This window comes from Leuciscus leuciscus (assembly GCF_965113295.1).
Source record: "Leuciscus leuciscus genome assembly, chromosome: 19".
Lineage (NCBI taxonomy): Eukaryota > Metazoa > Chordata > Actinopteri > Cypriniformes > Leuciscidae > Leuciscus > Leuciscus leuciscus.
Genome location: NC_138743.1, coordinates 32,813,583 through 32,833,160, shown reverse-complemented (window position 1 = coordinate 32,833,160; position 19,578 = coordinate 32,813,583). Strand labels below are relative to the sequence as shown.

Below are 19,578 nucleotides of genomic sequence, written 5' to 3'. Positions count from 1 at the left end.
GTTCACCTCAAAATGAAAATTTCCTGATAATTTACTCACCCCAGTGCTATCCAAGATGTCCATGTCTTTCTTTTTTCAGTGGAAAAGAAATGAAGTATTTTGAGGAAAACATTTCAGGATTTTTCTACACACAATGGACTTCAATAGCAACCAGAATGTTGAAGGTCAAATCAAATGCAGTTTCAAAGGGCTCTGAAGTGCTTCAAAGGGCTCTGCATGATCCCAGCTCAGGAATGGGGTCTTATCTAGCGAAACGATCGGTCATTTTCAAAACAAAATTTCAAATGTATATACTTTTTAACCACAATTGTTCATCTTGTGCTGGTCTGCGACGCGCCGCGCATTGCGTCATCACGTTGGAAAGGTCACGCGTCACGTCATCTTTCTAAGTTATTTGTCTGTGTACTCCGGTTCAAAAAGGTAGGGAAGGGCGAAAAATTCCATCTCATTTTCTCTTTCAACTTCAAAATCGTCCTACATCTTTGTTTTAATTTATTATTATTCTTTTCTTTTCTTTTTTTGTGACTTTTGCAACATGATGACATAAAACGTGGCGCGTCGCACCAGCACAAGACGAACAATTGTGGTTAAAAAGTATAAACAATTTTTTTTTTTTTTTTTTTTTTTTTTTTTTAAATGACCAATCGTTTCCCTAGACAAGACCCTTATTTCTCGACTGGGATCGTGCAGAGCCCTTTGAAACGGCATTGATTTGAACTTCAACATTCTGGTTGCCATTGAAGTCCATTGTGTGGAGAAAAATCCTGAAATGTTTTCCTCAAAATACTTAATTTATTTTCCACTGAAGAAAGAAAGACATGAACATCTTGGATGGCATTGGGGTGAGTAAATTATCAGGAAATTTTCATTTTGAGGTGAACAAATCCTTTAAAAACGCATGCAAATGATCAACTTTTATGACGATGCAGCACTGGTCTGATCGGGGCAGCTCAAGTTCAGTCAGCGGGCTTCTCTTTCTCTCACTGTGTGTGTGAGAGAAAGTTTACAGGGTGCATAAAGCTCAGCAGGCAATGAACTTACATGTGCGGCTTCTGCGCTATACTTATTTTTTGCCTCTAACTCAATTACAGGCCACTATAATTGTACAATTTACTAGCCATTGGCTAATTAAATCAATTTTTTAGTCGCCTCTCGTGAAATTTGGTCATATGCGAGTGATTTTCTCTCATTGTAGAGGGTTGTCTTATTTTCTTTACAAAAATAAAAACAAAACTTTGTTGTAAAAAAACAAATGTTATTTTATTTAATATTACTTTAAATAATTGGTATATAAAAAAAATAAATACAGATTATAAATTAAGTTTTTTTTCGGTGAAAATGATTGCATACAATGTGTACCATTACTGAATGCTTTATGAGATTGGGCTATACTTGGCACAGGAAACCCATCACAACAAACTGACAGCTTCACTGTAAACCAATAGCTTGGAAATTGTAACCCCACAAATTCACAAAGCTCTGCAAAAATCCAATGGTCTCAGCCCAGAGTATTGTATGTGGAGTGAAAATAATGGAATGTGAGGGCTAGATGTTTAGTTCAGCTTGTGTGTGACGGTTTGCGACTTGTCGCAGCAGATGTGTGCAATGTGTTCTGAGTATGTTAAGTCCTTGATGGCTGGCGCCGTTTTTGCGATCGTAATTAAAATCACGTTCCAGTGACAGGTTTTTAATGAAGCTCTCCTATAGCTCCTCTCGTGTTTGTTTGTGTTTTTGAGGCTGTGAGGGAAGGGAGGCTTAATAATGAGAGATGGAATTTATTTCAAAGCATGTGATTTTTAAAATTGTCTTTTTAAATGTTTTTTATTTTATTTTATTTTTTTATGAAAAGCCATCAAAGTTTGTCTCACTTATATCTCTGTTTGTGCAGGATGGCTCTCTGGGTAATATAGATGACCTGGCACAGGAGTACTCGGAGTACTACAACACATACTTCAGTGACGTCAGCGATCGGATGGAGGAACTACGCAAGCGGCAAGTCTCTCAAGAGCTAGACATGGTATGTTCAGCCTAAAAGGTTTTTTCAGTCTTAGTTGTACACCCGCATCTCTACAGCTGTGGATGTGTTTGGTTTTTAGAATGACCAACAATTCCATTAAATCTCGGTGTCACTAAATAATTCGTAAGAATTGTTTACATGCTTTCACCATGGATTTAATTCATCTTGGCGTGTTTACTCACTCAGCATTTGAAGCCAGATGAGTTAATCTGGCAGTCATCAGCACAGTTAAACACGTTTTCGGAGTTTGAAAAGTGGAGTTTGCGAGTATTAAAGTTGTGCCCTCAGTACTTTTTATTTCCTCATTTAAAAATGTTTTACCCTTAAAGAAATGAATAATACTTAAATGTTTGAAATAATGTAATCTCACATGAGATGACAACTCCAGTCCTATCAGTAGCCCTTGTTGACATTGAGCGGTAACCTCATGAGGGCCGCCATTGGAGTCACATGATCAACTGACTACCATACTGACCAGAGCAACATAAACAAAACTAAAGTGTGTGCCCTTGACAATTGTAATGTACTGAAACATTTTCTGCAGAAGGTATGTTTATGCTTTCCAAGTGGCTTTTAATTTTAATTCTTAAAGTTCAATTGATCTGGCCCATACTTTTTTATATATATATTATACACTTGAGTCTGGCCTTAATAAATAAGAATATTAAATGCTAAAGGTATTACCTCTGTATGACATGCATGTTATTGCATCCACAGTTGTTTTAGTCATAAACTAGAACAATAGTTTCCGTTCCATTTATTTTCCAGGGACAATGAACCACAAGCACAGCTAATAACAAAATTCAGTTATTTCTTTCATCACTTGGTGCTGCAGAATGGCTATTGTAAACCTATGAGCTAATAGAAGGAAACGCTTGTCTTAAACCATTACAAAATGAAGACAAATGTGTTCACCCCCTGCCCTCTCTCCATACGTGTTTGGATTGTCTGCGGTTCTGTCAGTGCCCTGCATTTCTCGTCTGCATCTCAAAGCGTCTCTGTTCTCAGGGATGTAGGGTAGTGGGCCACCCAGGGTTGCTAAGAAACCAGTGGACTCATTATGACATGCAGCTGGGGTTGGCACTGTCCAATGAGGGGATTTTGAGAAAAATAAAGAAAACAACTGAAAGTCATGCTCAGCTGTGGTACTGGCCTCAGACAGGAACCAGTCATTCTCAAGGTTTAGAGAACATTAGGTACGCTATTGTGTTGAATTATTTTGATGGATTCTCTCTCAATTCTCAATGAATGAGTTCCACTGCGCACTGTGTCCAGAATCACCTGTTACTTATATGGAATTAGCATTCCCTTACTGCAAAACATCTCAAAACAACATATTCTTAATTAAAATAATATTTTTGAAATCGCGATGAACACGTTGCGTACCCTGATGAACGCTATAAGAAACCCAAACTCGCAGCATATGCAGAGATGGAGTTTGTTAGCCGAGCTGCTGAGACACGCTCCACGCATTTAAATGATAACAGCGCAACACTGCATGTTATTGGAAACCCAAACAAAACCGCACATGCAGAGACTGAGGTCGTGTGGAACAGCATGTACTCTGAACAGGGCAGCTCTGAGAAACACGTAACCTGCACCCTGAAACCCGCAGCGCATATATTTATTAAACTGAAGCCTTTGTGATTTCACAATAGCACTATGCTATATTATGATTTTTTTAGTGGTTTTAATATATCGCACAGCCTTTGAAAGCTGTTCACGATTTACTTCTCTGTGCAGTGTGCCACTTCCGGTATTTTGCCGTTTAATCAACACTGACAAATTGCAATCAAGGATTTTTCAAAATCGAGTTCTCGAATTTAATCGAGGAATCGTGACAGCATTTTTTTTCTTTTGTCTTTTTTTCCCCCTTCTCATTGTTATATGGAAAAAGCTAAGTAAAAGTAGCCTGGAAATCCAGACCTAAATCTAAAAGATTAATGGTCTGGCGTCGACTAATGAAAATCGTCCAGCTCGAGGGGCGGCACCAAGCATGCATTTGAAAATCTCACTGCACGCAATTGGATAACACTACGACCAATCACAACAATAAACCCCATACGCTTAGCTACCAGCAGAGCTAACTGTTAGATTATACTCTTACCGTATCTGGTCGGCAAAACAGCAAAAACGTCCTTCTTGCAAAGGAACGATTCGAGCGGCGTCTTCTGTTCCTGTTTTAGATAAAAAGCCAAGTCTAACTCGTTCATTGTAGCGGCCAAAGCCATTTTAAATAACTGGTGTTCATCCATAGGCATCTTGCAATGTTTATTAATGACTTCAACGTCACAGCGCTGTCGTCATCTGTTTAGCTCACCTCTGGCCCGCCTATATCAGATAACCCGATGTGATTGGTGCAGCTCAGATCGAGGGGCATATTTAATGAGCATTGTTACTCGACACCAGAGTAACTCGCTGAGCAAATTCAACTTGTGCTCTCGCGAGAACTCTGGATTACCAGGGTAAAGTAAAAGTCCAAGTATGTATACTTTTGTTCCACTGAAAAAATATCTACAAATGAGTTTGAAATTATTTTTGAACAATGACAGAATTATCATTTTTAGGTGAACCTTTCGATGGTTTTATCCATCTTGTCTAATCCAGTATCCGGCTCCACACCCTGCCCTGTGTAAATCTTACTTAAGCTAAAGCTGGTTAATACATGGCTGAGCACAGAACAAAACCTAGCTCTACTGTCCCACCTAAATCAGCATTGTGGGGTTCGGCTGTGTTTATTTAGTAATCATGATTCATTCCTCTTCAGTGCTAGTGTTCTTTTAGTGTGGGGTTTATGAATATGATTCTTCTATTATTAAATTGCTGCTTTTTAAGTTTATATTTACATTAATATCTCTGCCCCTTTAATTAGCTCAAACTTAAGATAGCCGCCAACAAAGGCTCAAGATAAAGTTCATGCGGTGGGAATCTGATCTCACTATGAATTGAGTTCAAAAATAGGTCTCCACATTCTGACTTTGAATGATATATCAAAGGACGTTGCGATAAATCCCGAGCAGAGGGTGTTGTCTGTCAAAGGAGGCTTTAATCCGAGGCTAATGAGGCCGAAGGAAGTGTCAAGTGGGCCAAGTAGGTCATTGCTTTATGTATTTAGTGTTGTTGGTCTTGTGCCATTCAATCTCGACAGTATCGTGGAAAGGAAATGGGGACATTGGAGGAGTAGCTGCTGGCTGGTGGGAGATTCGGTTAATGGGAAGAGGGATGATATGAATATTCGTGGGAATTTTCTGGGAGGTGTTTTGCATTCCATGTGCGAGGAAAACATGTTTGTTTTGGGGCTCAACACAAGTTGAACTGTTTTGTTTAGTAATGCGGATGATTTTGGAAACTCTGTTATCTACTCAATATCATGTCCTGATATATGTGCTGTTATTCATTTATTTATTTATTGGAATTTGGAACAATTTCTTTTCATATGTACACAGCTCCTAGCCTACCATGACACTATGTCTGGGCTAAATCGATTGGGAAAAAATAGAAGTTGTGAAAGAAAAATGTAGACTCATTGTGTTTCAATCAGTGTGGCTGCTGTCCAGTACCGGGGCAGTAACAGGTGATTATCCTCTTTCTGTTTGGTAGTTTAAAGTCCATATTAATGGCTTGATATTTCAGCTTTGCCTTGAGAGACATGACGTTTACGTGACCTTTGACATTTTTGAGGCTTCAAAAAGTAAAAAAATGCTATTACTGCCTGTCTTTCAGTCTCTTCTCTGTTCTTTCTGGTTGTTTATCTTCCTCATATCCTCTCACTAATTTCCATAAACACTGTCACCCAACTAACCTCTCCTCCAAAGGCATGTAACCCTGTATTAGAGGCCAAGTTGGCGATGGGCCCTCGCTTTCTCCCCTCAACCCAAGAGAGGGGAAAGGTCACCGGTTTTAACCAGAGGCAACACTGAAGGCTATTGTGAGTGAGGCATGAATGTTGTGGCCTATTCATACTTAGACAGAATGAATCTCTAAGCACATGCAAGAATCCACAGTGAAGGACTATTATCCTGAACGCCATCAAATGAGGCCCATGGTTTCCCCTTCACTGCCATCCTCTTCCTCTCTGATAGAGGTGAAGTCCATATGCTATTTGAAGCTGTCGGTTACTTTCTCTTCTCTGTTTCTTTTCTCTGGTTTAGTCTGGGGCGTTCTCAAATGCCCTAGACATTCCCAAGTTCAATTTGAGGTTTGATATCGGTTTCGTTTCCTCAGATATCTCAACAGAGCTGACTGGGTCGTTTTGGGCTTCCACATTTGCTCAGCACTCTTCCTCTATCTCTCTCTGCTTTTATAAGAGCTACCCTGATAACAATGAGTTAAGAAAACATCCTCTACTGAATGTGTTGAATGGATAAACCCCCATTTTACATAGAACAAAGTAACCATGCTGCAATTTCGCCATGTTTCTTTTTAGCCATTCCTACAGAGACACTTGCCAGACAGAGTCTCTATTAGCCACACAACTGTGCTGTGGAAAGCAGTGTGTTTTATTGGGTCTTAGCTTGAGCATCAGTTGTGAAGGAATAAAAACAGAAAACATCGGGCTGAATGTTTCTCTTGGTAGATATAAACTTTAGACAATATTAACCATTAATATGAGTAATAAGAGTAAGTCATGCAACAGTTAAGTTACACTACCAGCTAAGAACAAAAATGTCCTAATTATACTGAAGCTATCAGGTTTTGTAAAATGTATTTATAATTAATGTATTCATATATTTTATTCACAAATATTATTATTTATATAATTTGCATACACACTATTCAAAACGTTTGAGATCAGTACTTTTTATTCAGCAAAGACACAATAAATTGATCAAACGTGAAAGTAAAGACTTTTACATAAATGCTGTTATTTTCAACTTTCCATTCATAAAAGAATCCTACAAATGTATCATGGTTTTCACAAAAATATTAAGCAGCGCAACTGTTTGCAACATTGATATTAAGAAATCAGAATATTAGAATGATTTCTGAAGGATCATGTGACACTGAAGACTTGAAGTAATGGCTGCTCAAAATTCAGCTTTGCCATGACAGGAATAAATAACATTTTAAAATATATTAAAATAGAAAACAGTTATTTTAAATAATATTTCAAAATATTGCATATCTCATCGATCAAAACTCAAACAGCCGAGCTGCTGTCATGCTACTAAAAACTTAACTTCGAAGCGTTGCTACTGCAGGTTACTGCACAACACGTCACACGCAAGTAGCTTGAGGTTGATAAGGTTTGGGGGAGTTCTACTTCAACAAGCTAATTTCATAATTGCTCTTATGACTCATTTCAATCAAGACTCTGACACACACCCTTTGTTTTAATGATTTTTAGCTTTTCTATCCCCCTCTCTTTCTCAGGCTCAGACTTGCTGTGGCTTACTCAAAGGCATGTTTTGGCAATTTGATTTAAATCCTGTTGGTCTGAAAGTAGGTCATGTTATGGAAGTGAACCTTTGTTTAAGGGGGAACCCACGTACACGCACACCGAACGCCAGGTTATGTGCAAAGATATGGAGCTCTCTGTTGCCCAATTCTTTCTCGACACAGACTACACTAACCTGTTTGAAAAGTGTTTTCTTTCCTCCGCCTGACTGGTATTTCCAGGTAGAAACCACATAGCTGGAATGATGGAATATTGTCCCCACAAAGCTTCACACACTGTGAGTTATATGTGTGTGTTGTGTTTGTGTTACAGCAGTAGGAATGGTTGGTCTGGTTCTACAAGGAAACTTTCTCTACCTGCTACTCAAACCTGATTGGGCAATAAGAGCCAAGGCTTTCCCCATGAGCTGACCACACAGGCCAGCCTGACTGTGTGTGTCCTGCCCTGCACACAGAGACTCTGTATTAATGTGTGTAAAACACCTCATTAGCCTCCTTTGGTTTGTTTATATCCCCCCAATGCTTCTGTGCCAGCCAGCCTGCCACATCTCTGTCTGTCTATATCTCGTTCTCTGACAAATAGCTGTTCCAAAACCTAGTGATCGACCTGCATACATGCCTATGTATTAATACCTAGCAACTACCTTATTAATCTACCTTATTAATCTACCTTATTGCGCTACCCTTTTTTTTTTAAGTGCTGCATGTTTTAGAATGAAGCACGATATAATTTTTTTTTTTTTTGTACTCTTGAGCAGTTCATTATCTGGTATTTTCAGTGTCTCTGATCAGACTGCAGCAAATGCTGTTCCATGCTCAATAGTTATAATTCTTTTCTATTGTTTTTCTGAAATACTTTTTTTTTTTTGGTGAAATCTCACAGTAGTCAAGTCAAGTTTATTTGTATAGCGCTTTTCACAATACAGATTGTATCAAAGCAGCTTCACAGTATTAAATTAAAATAATACAACAAAGTTTGTTTCAAGAGGAATTTATTGATTGATAAAATTAGATTAAATATCCCCAACTGAGCAAGCCAAAGGCAACAGTGGCAAGGAACCGAAAAACTCCATCAAGTGACCTAATGGTGTCCTAAAACTCCATCAGGTGACCTAATGGAGAAAAAAAACCTTGGGAGAACCCAGGCTCAGTCGGGGGCCAGTTCTCCTCTGGCATTTATGAGCTAGAGGCCGGATTGTAGTTTGATCTGTAGGATTATATGAATGCCTGGCTGAAGAGATGCGACTTTAATCTAGTTTTAAACTGGGAGAGCGAGTCTGAGCAACGAACAGTATCAGGAAGACTATTCCAGAGTTTTGGAGCCAAATGTGAAAATGCTCTCCCTCCTTTGGTGGTTCTGGATATCCTAGGTATGACCAAAAGCCTTGAATTTAGTTATCTTAAAGAGCGCGATGGATTATAGGGCGATAGAAGATCCGTTAAATAGACTGGAGCTAAGCCGTTTAGGGCTTTATAAGTCAGTAGCAATACCTTGTAATTAATACGGAACTTTATAGGTAACCAATGCAGTGATGATAAAATCGGTGTTATATGATCATATTTTCTTGATCTCGTAAGAACTCTAGCGGCGGCATTTTGGACTAACTGTAGCTTGTTTATTGAGGATGCAGGACAACCAGCTAATAAGGCATTACAGTAATCCAGTCTCGAGGTCATGAATGCATGAACTAACTTTTCTGCATCAGAAACTGATAGCATATTACGTAGCTTAGCAATGTTTCTAAGGTGGAAAAAGGCTGTTTTTGTAACATATGAAATATGATTTTCAAAAGACAGGTTGCAATCGAGTATAACACCCCAGGTCTTTTACTGTAGAGGATAAAGTAACAGGACATCCTATGATGTTAAAGTTGTATTGTGCGAGGTTTTGTGGGCGTTTTTTTGAACCGATAAGTATTACCTCTGTCTTGTCTGGATTTAATAAAAGAAAATTACGCGTCATCCAATCTTTTATATCTTTAACACACTCTGTCAATTTGGAAAATTTAGCGTTTTCATCCGGCCGTGATGAAATATATATTTGAGTGTCATCAGCATAACAGTGGAAACTAATTCCATGTTTCCTTATAATATTTCCAAGTGGCATCATATATATGGAAAATAACAGAGGGCCTAACACAGATCCCTGCTGCACTCCATAGTTTACTGGAGTTATGATCGATTTTTCTCCATTTAAATAGACAAAATGGTAGCGGTCAGATAGGTATCATTTGAACGAGCTTAGTGCTTGTCCTTGAACACCAGTATAATTTTGTAGTCGATCTAAGAGTAATTTATGATCTATAGTATCGAACGCAGCACTAAGATCAAGTAAAATTGAGATACAGCCTTGATCAGAAGCTAAAAGTAAATCATTTGTGATTTTAACGAGCGCAGTTTCAGTGCTATGATGCGGTCTGAATCCAGACTGAAACTTTTCATAGATATCATTTTGTTGCAAGAAAGAGCCCAGTTGAGCAGACACCACTTTTTCTAATATTTTAGACATAAATGGAAGATTTGAAATGGGTCTATAATTTGCTAGATTATTATGATCTAATTGTGGTTTCTTAATGAGAGGTTTTATAACTGCCAGTTTAAATGTTCTTGGAACATGACCTAAAGATAAAGACGAGTTAATAATATTGAGGAGAGGCTCTTCCACTACAGGTAACACTTCTTTCAGTAGTTTAGTTGGTATAGGATCTTATAAACATGTTGTTGTTTTAGATGAAGTGATAAGTTTATTTAACTCTTTTTGTTCTATAGTTGTAAAGCACTGTAATTGTTCTTGCGGGGTGATAATTATAAGGCGCGATTGAAGATTGAACGTTTACAATTGTGGTTCTGATGCTTTCTATTTTCTCAGTGAAGAAGTTCATGAAATCATTACTACTGAACTGTAACGGGATATTTTGTTCGGGTGACGTCTGTTTATTTGTTAGTCTAGCCACGGTGTTAAATAAAAACCTTGGATTGTTTTGGTTGTTTTCTATTAGTTTGCAGAGGTGCTCAGCCCTGGCCGCTTTTAGGGCCTTTTTATAACGTGACATACTGTCTTTCCACGCGATTCTAAAGACCTCTAAATTAGTTTGTTTCCATTTACGCTCTAAAATACGGGTTTCTCTCTTTAAAACATGCGTAGTATTGTTATACCATGGTGCTTTATTTTTCTCTCTGACCTTTTTTAATTTAATAGGTGCAACCACATCCAATGTTCTAGAGAGAATGGTGCTCATAGTGCTAGTTAGTTCTTCTAGTTCATCTGTTTGTTTGGGTTCAGGCAGCAGCTGAGACAGATTAGATAAGCAATTTGAGAAATTATCTATGGTGGATGGGAGGATTGTTCTGCCTGGTTGATAACGCGACGCCGCATGACATATTACAGCAGTAACTAATATGCAAGTTACCATGTAGTGGTCAGTGACATCATCACTTTGTGGAATGATAACTATATCGGTTGGCTCGGTTCCATGTGATATAATTAAATCGAGTGTATGATTAAGACGATGTGTTGGTCCGGTGACGTTTTGCTTGACCCCAAATGAATTTAATAAATCTGTAAACGCAGCTCCTAACGCATCATTTGGATTATCTACGTGTATGTTAAAATCTCCAACAATTAATGCTTTATCGACATTGACTAATAGGTCTGAGAGAAAATCTGCAAACTCTTTTAGGAAATCAGCGTAAGGCCCTGGCGGTCTATATACGGTAGCCAAGGCTAGAGATAATAGGGATGTTTTTCTAACATCTAAGAGCGTAACATTTAGTACAAGTACTTCAAATGAAATAAACGTATAACCCGTTTTCTGAGTAACATTTAGAATATCTTTATAAATGGTTGCAACACCTCCGCCTACTATTTCAGTAGTATATTTCTAATTTAGTAAATTTTTTATAGTATAATAATAATAATTTATAAATATAATTTTTAAATAATAATAACAAAATTATTTAAAAAATTATTATTATTGTATAGTTTTATGGATGTATAATCGCGAACTTTTTGGACAAAGTGTGCAGCCCTGCAAACAAGAACAGCAAACCTTTTTTACTGTCAAATAATTTTTTGGTTTAGGCAGTGGTTGCATTATTATGCTTCAAAATCTCATAACTACATGTGTTTGTGTGAGCGTGCACTCTGTTAATCTGTATATGAGTGTGTACAGTAGTGACAGTGTGCTCCCTATTAAATCAAATTCATCTTCAGTGTGCATAAGGTCAAATCCAGTCATGCCTAGACAATCACAGACACACACAGTCACTTATCAACCACCAGCTGCTGTGCCTCACAACATACTTTATATAGCCAGTCGTTAAGTGATTGTCTTTTAGCTCTACACTTAGATGTATACCATATATAGTGGTATAAACATTGACACACATTGAACTAAACTATGTCAAGAGGTACAGTGTCTGTCTAGTGTAGAACTGTGCTATTATGCGTGCTGTTGTGAAGGCTGTGTTTTAGTACTGTGTCAGTGAGTGCACACAGACACAGAGCATCTCTTTGTGTGTCGTGTTGTGTGGATATGTGTTTTGGATGACACGGGCAGCAGCAGTGTGTACACATGATTCAGTGTGTGCCAATGTAAGCATGTGCCCAGTGGGTATGGGGCAGTTGGTGATGCCATGCTGCTGATGATACAGAACACAGACGTGTGTGTGTGTGTGTGTGTGTGTGTGTGTGTGTGTGTGTGTGTGTGTGTGTGTGTGTGTGTGTGTGTGTGTGTGTGTGTGTGTGTGTGTGTGTGTGTGTGTGTGTGTGTGTGTGTGTTTATATAGGAATAACTTCAACTTGACCACTGTGTGTTTGAGTGAGTGAATTCTTCTTTTTTTCTGGATGTATCCACTTTTACAGCACAAAGTCTGATTTACTACTTAGAAACTTCCGGACTTTACCAACACACCACTGAGCGCTAAAGCAGACGGATGGAGTGGCATAGAGACAAAACACACACAAACAGCCTTCCTGGCCTAAAACAGTGCTTCTCGCTGAAGAAAGTGCTTCACTTGCAGGAAAAGAGGCTTGAAGATTACTACTGTGATAACTGAGAGTCTGGACACAAATTTTCCTAAGTGCTGTCCATCATCCACAAACACAGACTAAGCCTTAGGCCATTTGTGATCAGATCCAGGTGGTTGTGTTAGAGGGCCTCTTCCATCCAAACTACCATAATGCTTTTAAACTATATTCAGCAAACTTATCTGATTCTCCCATGCTAATTTTTATTTTATGATATGATCCTGATATACTAAAAGTCAAGTTTAGTATTGACTAAACGAGGAATCTCCAAATTGAGCACAACACAGAAACCCTGGAGCTGTTAGGAAAATTTTTTTTTTTTTAATTTTTTTTTTACTGCTGATGCACACACTTTCACAGGTCAGGGCATGAGCAGAAGTCTTGGATTTGAGAAGTGAGCATTGTGCATGAGTAAGCAGTGTAAAGAGTATTATACTGGAAACACAATAGATTTTCCCTTAGTTCACATCAGCCTGCACTGATAGTTATAGTGTGGCTTATAAGCTATACAATAATTCAGGGTTGTTAAAAAAAGAAAAAAAAGATGAGCTTAACCTTTGCTCAATTATGCCATTGTGCCAGGGCACTTACCAGGCCTGTAGCTTCAAAGACTGTGGCCAGTAAAAAAGCAAGCAAACATCCTGGGGTGGCAAGATTCCTACACAATGAGGTTGCATGTGAAGTGCACGTTTTTCTTGATTTACAGGCTTGTTACCCCTCTAAAAATATTTATTTGAACTTAACACAGTTGACGGCATACTTTTTTCTTTTTTTATCTAAGATCCTGTGTATTTATCTAATTACATAATTTAATAACTGTTAAAAGTTTTTTTTTTTTTTTTTATTAATTCATTAATTAATTTTATTTTATAAAAGAGAACTAACTTAATATCAGACCTGGTTTAGAGAACATAAGTGGTCAAAAAATATCTCAACCAAAATGTTCAAATTATATATCACGTTAAAGTCAGTGTTAAAAATATCAGTGTTAAAAATATCAGTGACTGAGATTATTTATGTTTATTAATTTATTATCCTAGGTCAAATGTATTTATCTACAGTAATTACACATCTTTCACAACAATGTAAATTTTTTAACAAGAATGTATTTATTTATTTTGGCGTGTATAAAGGGGGAAAAACACTTAAACCTAGATCAAACGTACAGAACAAATGTGACCAAAAGAGATCTTAATGAAAAGATAAGATGCATATAAGTGCTTTGCAGTCCTCTGATTATTTTTGTATAATGGTAAGGTGTTGATTGAGGCTTGTTGGTTTGTAACAGGGTTCATTGAATGCTGTATTTCCAGTAGGTTTGGCTCAGTCCACATGTTGAGTTGTGCAGCTGCACAGGACTGGCGGGTTCGGTGCACCTCAGGGTGTGTGTGTGTGTGTGTGTGTGTGTGTGTGTGTGTGTGTGTGTGTGTGTGTGTGTGTGTGTGTGTGTGTGTGTGTGTGTGTGTGTGTGTGTGTGTGTGTGTGTGTGTGTGTGTGTGCAGGAGGCAGAGGGTGTGTCTTTCTTTATGACAAGCAAGCTCCTGGCATATGGCCGTGTGGCCCTTTATTATTGGCAGTTTGTGTTCCTTGTTCCTAACCCCCTCCTTTTTTGGTGTGTTTTCCAGGAAAAAGAAGACACCAGCATCAACTCTTCAGAGCTTAGTTCAGACATCCAGGTCAGTCGACCCACAATGCAGTGCATATCTGCTTTCAGACCTTCACACACCTGCAGCCATCACTATAACGCACTGTTACAACACAACACACTTTCATTCACGACCCCTCAGTGATAAATCAGCTGACTGCATGCTCAAATGACTCTGATTTGTTTATCATCAGTGATTAGTGTGTGTGTGTGTGTGTGTGTGTGTGTGTGTGTGTGTGTGTGTGTGTGTGTGTGTGTGTGTGTGTGTGTGTGTGTGTGTGTGTGTGTGTGTGTGTGTGTGTGTGTGTGTGTGTGTGTGTGTGTCAGTAATTAATCGTAGTATTGTCTTTATCCACAGGAGTCGTTTGGATTCAGCAGTGAGGTGTCTACTCCAGAGGCTGAGAGAAAGTAAGAAAATTTCAACTAGCTGCTACTCGGTGCACTCAGTTATGTTTAGTTGCTGGTTGTAGAATTATTATTATTATTATTATTATTTTACAAATGTGAACGAAACTAATGAATCAGGCCCATGGTAGTTTTTAATACGTATATGACTGCTGACCTCTTGGATATATGATCACACACACGTCAGGTCTGCTCTCCACCCCCATTTACCCCTGAGTGTAAGTGTGTGTGTTTGAATGGGTGTGAATTCCTCTGTTTTACTTCTTCACATCTTGGTGCTTCCAGGCTTCCTTCCTTCCGTCTATTGTTCTTAGATGTTTAAGATGAAACTCGCTGATTATAGAGAGAGGAAGACAGACAGAAATTCAGACTTAAGTGAAGTGAGACTCTGTGATATTAGTCGTATAGCGACTCTCGGAAAGTTTAAAGTGGTAGTGTTTTTGTGAAAATGAATTGGTTTTAAATGAATGATGTCAGTGCACAAACAGGGTTGTGTCTCCATGAATCTTTCCTGTTGATGGTCTGTTTCTTTGGGGATGAGCAGTCCACGTGCCATGGGAAAGATTTAATTCTACCTCCGTCATCCACACTCTCTGGAGTGTAGTAGTATGCTTAGATGAATGTAAACCATATGGAGCTGACACATCTTTCATCAATTATACGTCTCTGTGGTCCTACACACATGTTGCTGGGTTTGACTGGTACTCTTGCTTTGTGATGTTGTGACACTAACTTTGATTGACAAAAGCAAAAGTTCACTTTTATAGTTGCATAATATGACTTAACTCTGTGCAAAAATAATTAACATTTTGACCTGTTTGAATGGTCTGAACTTGGATCAACCAAAAATTTTTATTGTCATAATTTTCTCACCCACATGTCGTTCCAAACCTGTATGATTTCTTTCTTATGTGGAACACAACATATATTTTGAAGTACATTGGGAACCAAACAACACTGGAGCCCATTGACTTATTGTATAAAAAAAAAAAAAAAAAACACTTGATACTTTTCTCAAAACAACTTTTGTTATGTTCCACGGAAGAAAGAAAGTCATAGTTTTTGAACTATGAGTTAAAGAACTATTCATTTAAAGGCATGAAATAAAAATTCCTCCTACCTATTTTCTAAATGCATATTAGAGATCTTATTGTGAACAATTCATCCATGCAATTTTCATTTTTAAAATATAATTTGAAATGAAAGAAAATATTTTTCAGAAGAAAAGATCCTCTATTTCCGTTTATAGAGGTATATAGTATTCTGTGAGAGCTTTTATGCCTATTTATTCTTTGAGTCTTTGTGTCTAAGCAGAAGTAACATGTTAGATGTTTGTCATGTCGCAGTTCAAATCATTATCATAATATTTGTCATAATAATCTCAGTATGATTTTATCCTACTCTTCAGAAGAGTTGTCTGTGATATCAGCGCAATGCCATTCCCAACAAAAGAGTCGTTGCCAGATTCCCCCGATTTCCTGTCTGTATGATTAGAAGGAAGAAGCCTTGGCCTCCAGAAAGAACCTGATGACAGTGAGAGACATGTGTATGTGTTAGTTTAGTCTTCCTCCTAATACACACTACCGTACAAAAGTTCAGTAAGACTTAAAAAAAAAAGAAAAAAGAAATTAATACTTTTATTCAGCAAGGATGCATTAAGTTTATGAACAGTGACAGTAATGCCATTTGTAATGTTCAAAAGATTTCTCTTTAAAATAAATGCTGTTCTTTTGAACCGTCTATTCTTCAAAGAGTCCTGAAAAAAAGATCACCGTTACTATGAAATTATTAGGCAGCACAACTTCTGTTCAGCACAGATCTATTCAAAATAGATCAGAAATCTTTCTTGAGCACCAAATCAGCATATTAAAATGATTTCTGAAGGATCATGTGACACAAAACTGAAGTCGAAAATTCAGCTTCGTCGTCACTTGAATAAATTAATTATAAATTAAAAATATATTTAAATAGAAAACTGTTATTTGTAAAATTACGTAATATTACTGTTTTTACTGTATTTTTTAATCAAATAAATGCAGCCTTGGTGAGCAGAAGTGTTGCCAACCCTAAACATTTGAACGTTAGTGTACATCTGTTTAAATTAAGGATTCGTAATAGCTGTAAGTAGATTTTAATTTATTTTTACTGAATTATTGAACATAACAGAATAGTGTGTGTGTGTGTGGCTTTAAGGAAATCCCTCAAGCCCCATTTACCATGACCTCTAGTGAAGGTCATTTCCTGGACGTTTCCTTTGCGATCTTTGTATGCGTTTTTGTGCTTGATCGTATACGTGCGTTGAACTCCAACGCCAGGTGTAAGGAAGCAAACCAACCAATCGCAGGACACCAGGTGCACCCTGGGATAGAAGTGTTCCTCCTTCATCAGCAGTTTAACGAGAGGAAAAAGGAAGTTAGCCCACTCCTAGCTTTGAAAGAGCAGTGAACATGCATCACTGTAGTGATACATTACTGATGAGAACAACATGATGTTCCTCTTAATTTAATAGTGATGATATGACTGATCTCACACTCTGGAAGGCCATTTTCTGATCATTTCCGATCATGCAAACACTTGAGAAAAGATGGCCACATTCACACCAGCAGAATACAATCCTCAGGCGTAGTTATTGACTTTGGTTAAAGGGATAGTTCACTTTGAAATTAATTTTTGGTATGTTTTAGCTTACCTCAAGGGCATCCAAGATGTAGGTGTCTTTTTTTCCGCAGTAGTTTCAATTTTGATATTTTTAGGTCAAACCGTTCTTGTCTGTCAGTCATATAATGCAGGTCGATGGTCAATTGACCGATGGGGAATTGTTTAATTTGGACTCTGTGCATGCTCTTTGAGACAGTGACCATAGACCTGCATTATATGACTGACAGACAAGAACGGTTTGACCTAAAAATATCAAAATTGAAACTACTGCGGAAAAAAAGACACCTACATCTTGGATGCCCTTGAGGTAAGCTAAAACATACCAAAAATTTATTTCAAAGTGAACTATCCCTTTAACTTTTCATACAGACGTTATTCAGTCCAAACCTGTTAATTTTTGAGTCAATACTGGTAGTAAATATGGTTGTCAATCCCAGACATGCCGCATATTAAAATTGAGAGAGTAGAGTGCAAATATTTCTGCGTGAAATGTTCTTTCATCACATTCTCTGAATAACAATCTCAGCAAGCCAGGGATTACTCTGTTTCAGAGTTAGTGAACATGACAGTTACTCGCAGTGAAGGAATGCAGCTCGGAGGGCTTATATTCTGCTAGACACACACTAGTAAAGACACAAGGCACTCTTGTGAAAAGAAAGAACCTAACTGACGGACTGTAACACGCTTTTATTGTATTCTGGTCACACAGTACTAGCACACATACAACTGTCAATAGCAGAAATCCTGAATGGAGCCTAATTTACTGAGCTGCTCTTCAATAGGGCCTTTTAGCATGGGATGCAGTTAGCATATAAGCAGGAGACTCCCCTTGGATTCCGTGCGGGGTGAATGAGAGGTTAAACAGGGAAAGTTTGTGCTTCCATGGCAGCATAATGATATGATAATTCAGGGAGGCCTCCATCATGCCCTGTGTCACTTGGGTAAAAGATCACTGCTGACGTATTCATTTGGTCAGAGTGCAATGGACGTCCTGAAATATGCCGAAATCTATTTTCACAGCCTTTGTAATAACATGTATTGTCTGACTCTCTTGAGTGCGTGTAGATACTGATAGCTTTAGCAGTGAGGATGTCATTGATGTATTTGGGACACATGGAGAACAGATGAAACGCAGACACGCGTGCACCCGTGATGATTTAAGCACAAGCGACTGGCAAAAACACTGTCTTCCTGTGGAGAAAACCAGACTGGAGCGCAGAGGTGCACATGCTTCTATGACTTTCACTGTTTACTTTAGTGCAGACTAGGTTGAGATTGTTTTCTTAACCCAAGGATGAGCAAGAATCCACTCGGATGAGAAAACCACAACGCGTACACTTGCATACTTGCGTTCATGTTCTCGTCTGCAGAACAAACACTTTTGAGATTTTTTTCTTTTTCTTCTGCCTCTGTGTTTCGGGTTCTGTTGACAGTCTGTCACATGGCTAATGGGAATGTAAACACTGGATATTTTCCAAAATCAGGATGGTATGTCCTGTTGTTCTATATGAAAATTATTTTGTTAGGCTATAATTTTCCTACTTTTTTTCTACAAACATGCTAAGAAATATATTATCAATAAAAAGTTTGGGTTTTTTATGTATTTATATATTTATGAAAAAGGACTTTTATACTTTTATTCAGCAAGGACACAAAATGTATCAAAAGTTTTATATTCTCTTTAGCAAAATTAATAAAAAGGGACAGTAAAGATATATTGCCATCACATGAAGTAATCGAACTACAGTTACTTTTTTATTTATTACATGATTACTTGATTTTCACAAAATGGCAGTAAATTATCCATAATTCAATGATTCATCCTAATTCTCCTAATTTTGTCTTTCAAATTTTCCTTTAAAAAAAGTAATCTACCCAGCACTGTCTCTAATATTCAAACCTATAACATTTAACATGGATAACATTTAAACACATACAATTTTTATCTCACAATTCTGTCTTTTTCCCGCAATCGTGAGCTTACATCACATTTCTGAGGGAAAGAAGTCAGAATTGCTGGATATAAAGGAACAGAGGAAGAAAGACAGAATAACGAGTTTATATCTCGCAATTCTGATTTCTTTTTTCATAATTGTCAGATATAAAGTCACAATTGTCACAATATAAACTCGAAATTACGTTTATCCATTGACTCCATAAAGGAGTGCTGGTCTGTTTGTGTTAGATTTATGTTATTTTGTTATTTTCCAAGGGCACCGTGCCCCAGAGGAGCGAAGTGGAAATATAAACAGGCAGTGTCTGTCCTGTGGTGGCTCTCGTTCCCTTTTTCTCCCTCTCACTTTCTGTCTTCCTCGTCTCGTTTGGCTGCATCTGAGGAGCGTCTCATCTGTGCCCTGTGAGCCTCAGGAGCCTGACATGTGCTCTGGGAACAGCTCCACACTGCCCTCTTCTGGCTGTATTAATCAC

General features: G+C 37.9%; 1 protein-coding gene across 8 annotated transcripts in view; it reads left to right on the top strand.

Moving 5' to 3' along the window:
• The window catches only part of sash1a (SAM and SH3 domain containing 1a), a 266,297-nt gene that overhangs the window by 224,821 nt on the left and 21,898 nt on the right, over positions 1-19,578 (top strand). For all 8 annotated transcript variants that reach the window (XM_082147833.1, XM_082147832.1, XM_082147839.1 and 5 more), the window contains 3 exons: positions 1,889-2,017; positions 14,069-14,119; positions 14,447-14,496. In XM_082147833.1, the coding sequence (XP_082003959.1) occupies positions 1,889-2,017; positions 14,069-14,119; positions 14,447-14,496 (230 nt within the window). The remainder of the gene's footprint in view (positions 1-1,888; positions 2,018-14,068; positions 14,120-14,446; positions 14,497-19,578) is intronic.